Source organism: Neoarius graeffei, chromosome 6 (genome assembly GCF_027579695.1).
Source record: "Neoarius graeffei isolate fNeoGra1 chromosome 6, fNeoGra1.pri, whole genome shotgun sequence".
Lineage (NCBI taxonomy): Eukaryota > Metazoa > Chordata > Actinopteri > Siluriformes > Ariidae > Neoarius > Neoarius graeffei.
In genome coordinates this window covers 94,259,610-94,272,694 of record NC_083574.1, presented here as the reverse complement: position 1 = coordinate 94,272,694, position 13,085 = coordinate 94,259,610, and the positions used below count along the sequence as shown (strand labels likewise).

General features: G+C 41.3%; 1 protein-coding gene across 6 annotated transcripts in view; it reads right to left on the bottom strand.

Annotated features, from left to right (window-relative positions):
- Positions 1–13,085, bottom strand: part of lekr1 (leucine, glutamate and lysine rich 1) — a 273,905-nt gene that overhangs the window by 38,040 nt on the left and 222,780 nt on the right. For all 6 annotated transcript variants that reach the window (XM_060924188.1, XM_060924185.1, XM_060924189.1 and 3 more), the window contains one exon: positions 11,756–11,917. In XM_060924188.1, coding sequence (XP_060780171.1) covers positions 11,756–11,917 — 162 coding nt within the window. The remainder of the gene's footprint in view (positions 1–11,755; positions 11,918–13,085) is intronic.

Below are 13,085 nucleotides of genomic sequence, written 5' to 3'. Positions count from 1 at the left end.
CACTCATGTTGCTCTGACTGGCCTTTCATCATGGTTGACTGTCGTTGTTGGGATACGAGCTCACAATATCCTGATGAACATTTCCTGTTCTTGTTTAATATCAGGTCACAATGTGGCACGAACGTGGTTCAAACTTAAGTCAATTAAACCAAACGAAGTTAAAATGTTTTTCTTTAAACTCCCACAACAGGAGCAGTCTGTGTGCAACACAAAGCAGCTTTACACTGCAGGTGTTTGTTCCTTGCTGTGCGCGTTGCTGTTCCTCCTCGTTGTGGTTCTGTGTTCTCCCACTCTGAGACGGTATGCAGCGTTACTCCCAGCGTGATGCTAATCACTCGGTCATGCGATGAGATAAAAATATTCAAACGTGTGCTTTTATAATTCTGCAGAAATGGCACAGAAGTGTGTATGTGTGTGTCTGTGTTTTTTTTTCTAGCAAGGTCTTCCACATGACCACATTCCTAAATCAGCTGCTCCAGAAAGCCACACAATAAATGACTGACCTGCTGAGGAAACAAAGCTGGATTATTTGGATTAACCTCATTTCTACATCACCATCATGATGATCAGGTCCATCTACAGCCCCTGTTATAAAAGTGGTGGTGCAAGGAGGGTGGGTGGTGTAAGATAATTATTCATTTAGTTTCTTTTTATGTTTATATTTTGTGTCCTAGGGTGGCACGGTGGTGTAGTGGTTAGAACTGTTGTCTCACAGCAAGAAGGTCCTGGGTTCGTGCCCAGTGGCAAAATGGGGGACTTTCTGTGTGGAGTTTGCATGTTCTCCCCGTGTTTGCGTGGGTTTCCCCCACAGTCCAAAAGCATGCAGGTTAGGATAACTGGTGGCTCTGGATTGACCGTAGGTGTGAATGTAAGTGTGAATGGTTGTTTGTCTCTATACGATGATCTGGCATCTTGTCCAGGGTGTTCCCCACCTCTTGCCCATAGTCCGCTGGGATGGGTTCCAGCTCGCCTGCAACCCTGTACAGGATAAGCAGCTACAGATAATGGATGGATGGATGGATGGATGGATGGATGGATGGATGGATTTTGTGTCCTGGGCAAGATTTTAAGCTGCATCTGGTGGTGAGACCCTGGTCCAGGAGTTCCAGGGTTTCGGGGAGAATGTCACTACCCCCTAGTCACCATCATTCTGGGGTACCCTTGGGCAAGGTGCATTACCCATAATCCTCCCAAGTCAGGGTTACAATACTGCTGCCAGTGTGGTATAGCTTCTCATTAGGATCAAGTGGATAGGGATGGGCCCCTCAGCAATGTTCATTGCTACCATGTGGTCAGGCCCTGAGGCCAAATGGATAGGCGAAACTCCCCGGATCGATGCCTAGTCCTGGGTCTGGCAGAAGTTTTCTCTGATGGCATACCATGGCTGCAGCCTCTCTTCTTTCCTGGCATCTTGACTATGTCTTGCCCCGGATCCAGAAAGTTGAAAGGCCAAGTTTTGGTTCCGGTTTTGTGCAGCCGGTCCCATTTACACACACACGCTGCTGAATGGATTTGCTGCTGTACTTGAGAGAGCATCTTCTTCCAGCCTGGAATCAACCATCCTGTTTCATCGGCTCAGATGAGTTGGACCCCTCTACAGAATGCTGAAATATTGCCTACCAAAACAACCCTAATTCTCACAGCTCTCTCACGGTACTAGATCAATTGGTGCTCCAAAGAAAAGACACAAGCTCATATTTTAAGTCGTTCAAATTCTGTAACGCTGCTTTGCAACAATGTTTATTGTTAAAAGCGCTATACAAATAAACTTGACTTGACACAAGGATCTTGAAGGTCCTTGTGTCTTTTCTTTGGAGCACCAACTGATCTAGTACCATGAGAGAGCTGTGAGAATTAGAGTTGTTTTCCTTGTTGAAGTGCGGAATCAACCTTAACAAGTGGGAACAACTAGCGACAGATAGACAGGTCTGGAGAAACACAATTTGGAAAGGCGTTCTACATTTTGAAAAGACTTGCTGAGGAAGCTGTGTGTCATGAACAGAGGAAGGCCACTGCTCAATGGCACTTTCACACCCTGAAGCAAGGACATGGCTGAGTCTCTGTGCTGCTAATCCATTCAGACGCCATACTCTCCCGTGAGTGGCTGCGACGACGGTGACGATATTTCTTTTGAATTACACTATACCACCAAAAGTATGTGGACACCTACTCCAGCCATCCATTTTCTACCGCTTATCTGGATCCGGGTCGTGGGGTTAGAAGCCTAAGCAGAGAGGCCCAGACTTCCCTCTCCCCGGCCACCTCCACCAGTTGTTCCAGGGGAATACCGAAGTGTTCCCAGGCCAACTGAGAGATGTAATCTCTCCAGCGTCTCCTGGGTCTGCCCCGGGATCTCCTCCTGGTGAGGCATGCCCAGAGAATCTCCCTTGGGAGGCGTCCAGGGGGCATCCTAACAAGGTGCCCGAACCACCTCAACTGACTCCTTTTGATGTTCTTGATGTCCTACTCATTACACCCATATGTCCTTGTCGAACATCTCATTCCAGATTTGTTCCTTTTTCCTGTTATAATAAAATACACTCTTCTCTTCTCTTCTCTTCTCTTCTGCAAAGTCTTTTCAGGAGATTTTAGGGCGTGGCTGTGTGAATTTGTGTTCATTCAGTTCAGCTATAAGGGCATTACTGAGATCAGGTACTGATGTTGCGATGTTGAGGTTGAGGAGGCTCCAGTTCCAGTTCCAGTTCATCCCAAAGGTCTTCAGTGGAATTGACTTCAGGTGGGGCATTATGCAGGACACTCAAGTTCTTCCACACCAAACTTAACACACCACAGAGCTTGCTTTGTGTACAGGGGCGTCATCATCATCATACAGAGACGTTCTCTACAACCGTGTGCTTCTGAATTTGTGCCAACACTTTGGGGAAGAAGCACATCTGGGCATGATGGTCAAGTGTCCATAAATTTCAGCTTCAAAAAACTTTTTATATCCATCGTTTAAATCTTTACAAATGTCATGTACACCAGGGTCTCTGACTGAACATCTCCCCAGGACATGTTTTTGTCCTCAGAATTCCATAAACTCAGCTTCTGAGTGGCACAACAGTAAAGCATTTGGTGTATCATCAAGAGACTGTGCGTAGGAATCCAAACAATGCGACAGAAATCCATGGCCAGGAGTCAAGGGAGCAAACCTGGCTGTGCTCTTGGGGTGGGAGGGGCATACCTGCTCTCTCCTGTCAATCACAGTGACACTCACCAATTGTAGGTATCTGTGAGGTATGTAGAAGCGGGTAGATAGCGCTCCACAGCCATTGACCATATTGAGGAGGTACGTGATCTGTTTCTTTTTCTCTTGAGTTATGTTGGTCATATTAAGTATTGAAAAAATATCTGATCATTTTCCTTTATTTCTCTTTACGTTGTAAAAATGTTAATTTTATTGTCTTCAGAGGTATGTAGACTTTTTATATCCACTACACCAATCATCAAAACCACATCGTCCAATTTGGGGCCTGATGTCAGCTCATCCGGGGGCGGAGCTTATTCATTCATTTGCTGTTAAATAGATTTGTGTGCTTGGTGTGCACACACTCCGATCTACCTGACACCAGGCTGTAAATGTACAGACTTAGAGTTACAGAGGTCCGGTAGTGGTGTGTGGTTTACCGCGAGGCTACAAGTGAGAAATCAATAGGGTTTTTTTCTACAGCAGTGGGGGGGAAAAAAGAAATGCAAAGGCGAGTGATTTCTGATGCAATTGTTACTTTACCAAGAAATCACGCTGCCAGCCTGAAGAACTCAGACGAATGTGAAGTGTCAGCAGTTAAACGTTACAGAATTCCTGACAGATTTCTGTGAGTGGATTATCACTCAAATACACCTCTAATGTGAAATCCAGGGAAATTATACACCGCTGACGTTTTTAATATTATTTTTTTTGTGAGTTCACCGACAGGCATCTGTTATTGACCCCAGTGAAGAGTCTGATACAGTAAACTGGGGCAGATTACAGGTACAGAGAAGAGACAGGGTTCATTACTTAACCTTCTGTAACATAGACACTGTAAATATACACTGAAGGGATGAGAGAGAGAGAGAGAGAGAAGAAGGAAAGAGAGAAAACATAGAAGGAGAGAGAGAACAGAAGGAGAGATAAGAAGAGAGGGAGAAAGAGAGGGAGAGAGTAGAAGGGAGGGGGAAAGAGAGAAACAGTAGAAGGAGAAAGAGAGAGTAGCAAGAGAGAGTAGAAGGAAAGAGAGAGAGAGAGGGAGAGAGAGAGTAGAAGGGAGGAGGAAAGAGAGAAACAGTGGAAGGAGAGAGAGAGAGGGAGAGAGAGTAGAAGGGAGGAGGAAAGAGAGAAACAGTAGAAGCAGAGAAAGAGAGTAGCAAGAGAGAGTAGAAGGAAAGAGAGAGAGAGAGGGAGAGAGAGAGTAGAAGGGAGGAGGAAAGAGAGAAACAGTGGAAGGAGAGAGAGAGAGGGAGAGAGAGTAGAAGGGAGGAGGAAAGAGAGAAACAGTAGAAGCAGAGAAAGAGAGTAGCAAGAGAGAGTAGAAGGAAAGAGAGAGAGAGAGGGAGAGAGAGAGTAGAAGGGAGGAGGAAAGAGAGAAACAGTGGAAGGAGAGAGAGAGAGGGAGAGAGAGTAGAAGGGAGGAGGAAAGAGAGAAACAGTAGAAGCAGAGAAAGAGAGAGTAGCAAGAGAGAGTAGAAGGAAAGAGAGAGAGAGGGAGAGAGAGTAGAAGGGAGGAGGACAGAGAGAAACAGTAGAAGGAGAGAGAGAAGAAGGAACAGAGAGAGAAGAAGGAACAGAGAGAGAGAAGAAGAAGGAGAGAGAAGGAGAAAACGTAGGCGAGAGAGAAGAAGGAATGTAGAAAGAGAAGAAGGAGAGAGAGAAGGAGAAAACAGAAGGAAAGAGAGCATAGAAGGAGAGTTAAGAAGAGAGGGAGAAAGAGAGAAAGAGAAGGAATAGGACAGAGAACAAAAGGAAAGAGAGAGCAAGAAAGAGAGAGAGAAGAAGGAATGGAGAAAGAGAGAGAGAGAGAGAGAGAAAGAGTAGACAGACAGACAGGCTCCAGGTGATGATAAATAGATGAACCTCAGAGACTGTTAAAAAGGAAATCGACTGGGACACAAAAAGCACGCGTGCACACACACACACACACACACACACACACACACAATCGAGACAGAATGATGAGAACTGAATGCTTCCATCCTGAGATGTTTGAATCAGATCACTTCGTCCCTGCAGCCTATTCAATGATGTATAAAGAAGTAAAACGGCTGTGAGGGCGACGGGACAAGAGAGACCAGACTGACAACAAACACCAGCTGGGAAACAACTGAAACACACACACACACACACACACACACACACACACACGCACGCATGTACACACACACGCATGCACGCACGCACAGGTGGGTATCATTGCAAATAAAGACTAATAAAGGACACGGCATTGTGGTGCTGTGAAGGAGGAAAACACACACACACACACACACACACACAGAACAAGCAGTGACCTGACCAGCTCAGGAAAATGGGAATCCACACAAAAGCCTTGTTTGGATGGGATTAGATCAGGACCTGGAGTTATTCCATCGTTTCCAGGTGCTCCTGTCTGATTTCTCTCCCTCCCTGCCTCTGTTTTAACAGAACGAACCATCTGACCAACTGCAGCTCACTGATCATCAGAACCTCATCTGGATCGACACCTCTGGCACCTCACGTTTTGCAGGCAGATGTTGTTTAGCTGTGTTCCGGTTCTGAAGTTATTTAAAGCCGCCTCTGTGGGTGCTCGCTGGGGTTTCAGTGATCCTGAAGGCCAAAACGTCCAGAAAATGAAAGTTTTGATGATTGACTCCAAAAAACACAGCAAAGTAAATGTGAGGGGAAAAAAACAGTTTCCAGACGCAAGAAAGAAATTAAATAATTTTTAAAAGAAAAGTGACAGAAAGAAAGTGGGAAAGTCAGAAGCATTAATCCTTCTAGAGTTTTCCTCCATTCAGAACAAGTGAGGCTGATGTGGATTTAAGCTTTGACCTTTTTTCCAAACTACAATTCACCTGTAGGTGTCATTCACAGATATAAACATTACATACATCAGGAGAGAGTTATCTTGTAGGCTGATGAAAGGAGTTTTATGATTAGAAATAGTTTTCTCCGAGCCCTGACTTTACAAACTGGGGGCAGGTGAGTAAAAAAAAAAAAAAAGAATTGAAATGGCAGCCACTAATGAGACACAGTGAGAAGTCTTCATTCCAGCTTCCGTGTTTGTTTCCATCATCGACTCTAGAGAACATGGACAGCATAACATCTCCACAAAGTGAAGCTACCACAGGTCTGGGGGGAAAAAATAAAGTAAAAAAAATTACAAAAAAAAAACCCAACACTAACAAAAAAATGGAAAAAAATTAAAATGAAATGAAAAACAAAATGAAAAAAAGAAAAAAAAAAAAAACAGAAAAGCAAAATCAAAAACCGAAAAATTTCTGAAACTGAAACTAATTAAAACTAAACTAACTAAAAAACTAAAAACCAAAACTAAAACCTAAAAATAAAACAAGAAAACAAAACAATTTAACAAAAAAACTCTGAAAGTAACAAAAAAAGGGAAAAAACTAAATGGAAAAAAAGAAAATGAAAAAAGAGAAACATTTCCAAAAAACAAAAAACCTCAAACTAAAAAAACTCATCTAAAAACGAAAAATAAAACAAGAAAAGAAAAAACTTACAAAAAACAAAAAAAAAAAAATTTTTTTTTTGCTCTAAAAAACAAAATGGCAGCCACTAAAGAGACACAAACAAAACAAAAACAAAAGCAAAATCAAAAACCGAAAAATTTCTGAAACTGAAACTAATTAAAACTAAACTAACTAAAAAAACTAAAAACCAAAACTAAAACCTAAAAATAAAACAAGAAAACAAAACAATTTAACAAAAAACCCTGAAAGTAACAAAAAAAGGGAAAAAACAAAAAACTATATGAAAAAAAAAGAAAATGAAAAAAGAGAAACATTTCCAAAAAACAAAAAACCTCAAACTAAAAAAACTCATCTAAAAACGAAAAATAAAACAAGAAAAGAAAAAACTTACAAAAAACAAAAAAAAAAAAAAAATTTTTTTTTGCTCTAAAAAACAAAATGGCAGCCACTAAAGAGACACAAACAAAACAAAAACAAAAGCAAAATCAAAAACCGAAAAATTTCCAATAAAGGAAAAACAAAAAACTGAAACTAAAACTAATTAAAACTAAACTAACTAAAAAAACTAAAAAACAAAACTAAAACATAAAAACAAAACAAGAAAAAACAAACCAAAGAAACTAATAAAAAATACATTTCCAAACCAGAAACCCCCAGAAATTTACACTGTGTGCACAATTATTAGGCAAGTTGTATTCCTGATGATTCATTTTATCGTTGAACAAATACAGTGCTCTCAGTCAATCCAAATTGTTAATAAACCTAAAACCAGAATGATTAACAAAGGAAAGGGGAGTTTAGGCCTTCTCAGGGGAATATACAAGTGTGCAGAATTATTAGGCAACATTTAGTGTGCAGAATTATTATGCAACTAAATGAAAAGCTTAAAGTTTCCCATCTCACTTGTTTATTTTAATTTTCAGTGTAACAAATAAACAACTCAGAATTAACAAATAAACACTTCTAGCATTTCAAAAATATTCAGTGACCAATATAGCCACCCTTCTTTTCAATAACTGCCATGAGCCTTCCATCCAGTCTGTTAGTTTTTTGATTTGTTGACGATCAACTTTTTGTGCAGGAGCAACCACGGCCTCCCAAATGCTATTCAGAGTGGTGTATTGTCTTCCCTCGCTGTAAATCTCATGCTTAAGAAGGGGCCACAAGTACTCAGTAGGGTTTAAGTCAGGTGAGGAAGGGGGCCATGTCATTACTTTGTCATCTTTAAGGCCTTTGCGGGCTCGCCAAGCAGTGGAGTACTTGGGTGCATGTGATGGTGCATTGTTCTGCATAACAATCATGGCCTTCTTGAATGATGCAGACTTCTTCCCATACCACTGCTTGAAGAATGTATCTTTTAGAAACTGGCAGTAGGTTTGGGAGTTGATGTTAAGTCCATCTTCAACCTGAAATGGTCAAACTAGCTCATCCTTAATAATAGCAGCCCATGCCATTACCCCTCCACCACCTTGCTGGTGTCTGAGTCAAAGTGCCCTGTGTCCATTAGTTATCCAGCTATGGGCCCATCCATCTGGTCTATCCAGAGTCACTCTCATTTCATCCGTCCATAAAACCTTTGGAAAATCTGTCTTCAGATATTTCTTGGCCCAATCTTGACATTTCAACTTGTGAGTCTTGTTTAGTGGTGGTCGTGTTTCAGCCTTCCTTACCTTGGCCATGTCTCTGAGCACCGAACACCTTGTCCTTCTGGACACTCCAGGTCGGTTGCAGTTCTAGAATATTGTGGCACTGGAGGATAATGGGTTCCTGGTAGCTTCATGTTTAATCCTTCTCAAGTCTTTTGCGGTTAATTTGTGTCTTTTCTTCTCCACACATTTTTTGCGACCCTGTTGACTATTTGCAACAAAACGTTTGATTGTTCTGTGCTCACATTTCTATAGCTTAGCTATTTCAAGAGTGCTGCATCCCTCTGATAGGCATTTTACAATTTTAGTCTTTTCAGTGTCTGTTAAATCTCTTTTTTGGCCCATTTTGCCTGAGATAAAGAAGCTGCCTAATAATTATGCGCACCTTAATATAGGGTATTAATGACTTTAGGTCACACCCTCCCTCATTACACAAATAAATACCACCTGAGAATGCTTAAATCCAATTAGCATTCAAGTGTATCTAGCTTGCGGTTGGAAAACATGCATAGAAATAATGGTAGGGTCAGAGTACTCACTTGCCTAATAATTGTGCACACAGTGTAACAAAAAACCCTGAAAGTAACAAAAAAGGGAAAAAACTAAATGAAAAAAAGAGAAAATTTCCAAAAAAACAAAAAAAACAAACTAAAAAAACCTCATCTAAAAACGAAAAATAAAACAAGAAAAGAAAAAACTAACAAAAAACAAACAAAAAAAAGAATTGTTTTGCTCTAAAAAACAAAAATGGCAGCCACTAAAGAGACAGTGAGAATCCTTCATTCCAGCTTCCGTGTTTGTTTCCACCATCGACTGCAGAGAACATGGACAGCGTAACATCTCCCACGGCTCTAGCGCCCCTGCTGGCTGGCTGGCTGCAGTAAACTTCTTAGCTCTGCCCATCCCCACGTGTCTCAGTGACAAAACAGCTGTTTCCCCCATGTCACTTTTCTCGTCTGAACCGTCTTTCTATCTAGTGTCGAGTTTGAGCAGTTAGTTTTCCTGATACTGATATCTGCAACATTTTTTATTTTTTGCATAGAAATTGTTTTAAACGTTATTCTACTATACTTACTATAGTATCGTATACTGTACTTACTTCTTACTATACCGTAAGAAGGCGTGGCTAGAATAAGGAATGATGTGATTGACAGCTAACTGTACCGCAGAGTTTATCGCCAAATATACCGACTTATTTGGACTTTTCTGGACACATGCACTCATATAGAACTCAAAATCTATGTGAAAGCCATTTGTTGATCAGTGAACACACACCTTGCTGATAACATTAGGAAGGATCTGATAAGTAGGTGAGTTAGTTTACAGTTAATGAATCAATCATCAATCAGCGAATTTCCAGTTCATGTGAAAAAAGCATCTGTATGAAAGTGTTTAACCTTTCAGCACGTTTCAAAAAAAGTTGGGACAGGGGCGTGTTTACCGCTGTGCTGCATCACCTCAACTTTTAACAACACTCTGTAGACGTTTGTGAACTGAGGAGGCCACTTGCTGTAGTTTTGAAAGAGAAATGTCATCCCGTTCTTGCCTGATAATTTATAATTTCAGTTGCTCAACAGTTTGGGGTCTCATTTGTCATATTTTGTGCTTTATAATGCACCTAATGTTTTAAACAGAAGACAGATCTGGACTGCAGGCAGGCCAGTTTAGCACCTGGCCTCTTTTACTACGGAGCCATTCAGTTTTAATATTTGTAGAATATGTGACGTATTCATGAGCTCTGAGGCAGCAAAACCTACTTTATATTCACACATCACTGTATCAGGTAAGACTTAAAAATGCTTGTGGTGATTAATATTTGAAACAATAAAAGGAAGAAGAAAAATAAATCAGGAAAGCGACGTGGCTGCGTTACATTAGTGCTGCACTTAGACTACGTTCAGACTGCACCCTGAAACGACCCATATCCGATTTTTTTGCCCATATGCGACCTGTATCCGATTTGTTATTGACAATCTGAATGACACAGATCCGATTTTTTTCACATGCGACCCAGGCCGCTTGGATACGTGGTCCTAATTCCGATGCATATCCGTTATTTTCACATGCGACTGCAGTCTGACCGGACAGGTCGCATTCATGCGACCTACACGTCATCAACAAGAGACAAACGTCACTATTCTGCGTTGGCTAATCCCGCCTCTTTGGTGGAAAACAACAACATTTGTACAGTTTTCAGAATTTAAATAGACTTTTATAGAATTGATCAAGCTAATGGTGGATTTGGTAGGGACCTGGATGTTGATCTGTTAGCCTGATTAAATAAAACAGTTTCTATAACTGATTTATAACTTAAACCATCCTGTATTACAAGATTATAAGATTGTTCTGGAAATGTCCAGTAATTTGACACCTTCGGTCTCATTAGTCTGCTGCCCACATTAATCAGATTATTGTGCGAGTTCCGCCGCCGCCACAAAAACCACATCGCCAGGTCTCGCCTCATCTCCATCGCAAACCGCACTGGTGTTTCTGCACCTTGAGCCAGCGCTGAGAGAAGTTGCAGAATTCAGCTGGCTATAAACAATCTAAATAAATATTTATAAAAATGTAGAAAAAGTTTATGCAAATGATTAAGCCTGAATTAAGAGTTTGGTAATACAGCGGCCGCATCCCAAATGACTGCCTACTGAAGCTCGAGTGCACTATATAGAGTTTAAAAATCCATTACTTCCTAGTAACATGTAGTGCACTTATATAGAAATTAGAGAGACATTTAGGAGTCAACCCTCGTTACCAGGCTACACGTTTTCATTTCAGTTCAGAAACAAAAACACACACGAGACCTCACACTTTAACACGAACCAGATAATTAAACAAACAAACAAAAAAAAGAAATCATTAAACTTGAAGAGTGCGCTTTTTTTTTGTTTACGTATTACGTAGCTGTGCTTATTACGTGTCAATTTGCGCATGCGGGACACTTTTGGGTCGTTTTCCGTTCATATTGGAGCTCGCATACAAGTCTCATATAATTGGTAATGTGAACGGCCTAACAAAAAAATCGGATTTCACAACAAATCGGATATGGGTCGTTTCAGGGTGCAGTCTGAACGTAGTGTAAAACACAAAGGGCTCACAGTTATGGTTTTGCAAGCAGGAACTAAAACTAATCTGAGAAAGAATTCAAAATGTCACTCAGGTGAACAGGTCATGGCTGGGGTACACACACACACACACACTCAAATGTCCACATCATCAGCTCTGGCACTCAGTTTTATGGGCCACGGGGAAAGGTGTGTCAGTGTGGAGACACAGCCGACAGGTTACGACAAGCCCCCTCCACACACACACACACACACACACACACACACACACACACACACACACGGTAAGAGAGAGGGGGTGAGAAAGTAAAAGAGTTTCCTCTGATGCACTGATCTGTGTTGACTCATCTGTGTGTGTGTGTGTGTGTGTGTGTGCACCTCTCGTCTCTTGTCTTCTGACCCTCCCTCAGCGCTCCTTCCAGTTCCCGCCTCATCTCCGCCTCCTTCCGTTTCCACGTCAACAACTGCTGCTGCAGGGACTCGCATTGCTGTTGGCATGACAACCAGCTCGCCTCCTTTTCCCTCAGGTCTCGGGACAGACTGTGGGGTGGAAGCAGGAACACACTGACTCAAAAACAACACACACACACACATACACTGCCCATGCATCACGAGAAACCCCCATACACTCGCCCACCTACTCACACACTATATACACCCACATGCGCTCTCTCTCTCTCTCTCTCTCTCTCTCTTTCTCTCACACACACACACCTGTAAACCGACATCCTGCTCCGTTTTAACCTCTTATGGAGCAATACATATATGGAATCATAAACAAATTATCCTAACAACTTTTTTCATATATTTTATTTGGATAAATATAGTATATTCACGATATCATATCCCAGACAAATGATCACTGGTGCAGAACAAAGACAAACCTCACTGCAGCTTTGAAAGCTCTCAGCGTCTGTGTACAGAAGTACGAAAAGTGCTGTACCTCGTCCTGTCTTACCAGGGTGCCAATACTTTAAAAAAATCATCAGAGAAAGAGCTGGCCTTTCAGTGAGGACGAAACATAAAGGCAAAGTGACACACTGTTTTATCCCACGGCGCGATTGCGTTCTTGATTCTGATTGGTCCGAAGGCATTGGTTAGCTTTCTTTGATGGTAAAGTTTTCTTAAAGTGACAGAGGTGTTTATTTAACGTTTACGGAAGGAGTCTCCGGTGTCAGAGGAAAGCTGTGACTTTAAGACAGAGGATTCGCAGTAACAGCCATTTATAGCTGCTATAACACAAGTGATAACAGGAAGTGGCTTGTTTTCGGGATCGCTGAATACAACTGCAAATGGATAAAAAGTATGTCATTCTTTAATTAACGGAATACGTACAAGCTTTGACAAACTGCATAAAAGTCTCCGAGATGTGCTGTTTTAGGAAAATAATCACCTTCAGCGCAGGGGCGCAGATAGGATTTTTGAACTGGGGGGGACTGAGCTGTCAGCAAATGATTCCATTTTGTGTAAATGCATATATATATATATATATATATATATATATATATATATATATATATATATATATATATATGTGTGTGTGTGTGTGTGTGTGTGTGTGTGTGTACTGAAGCTTCAATATACATTCGAATTGTGAGTTTTCTAACTGAATGAACATTGATAGACAAAGGCCTACCTGGTCAACATTGCTCGGTTTTTGAAAAAACGCTGTAATTCTTTTTTGTTTTTTCATTGTTGACCCCACCAG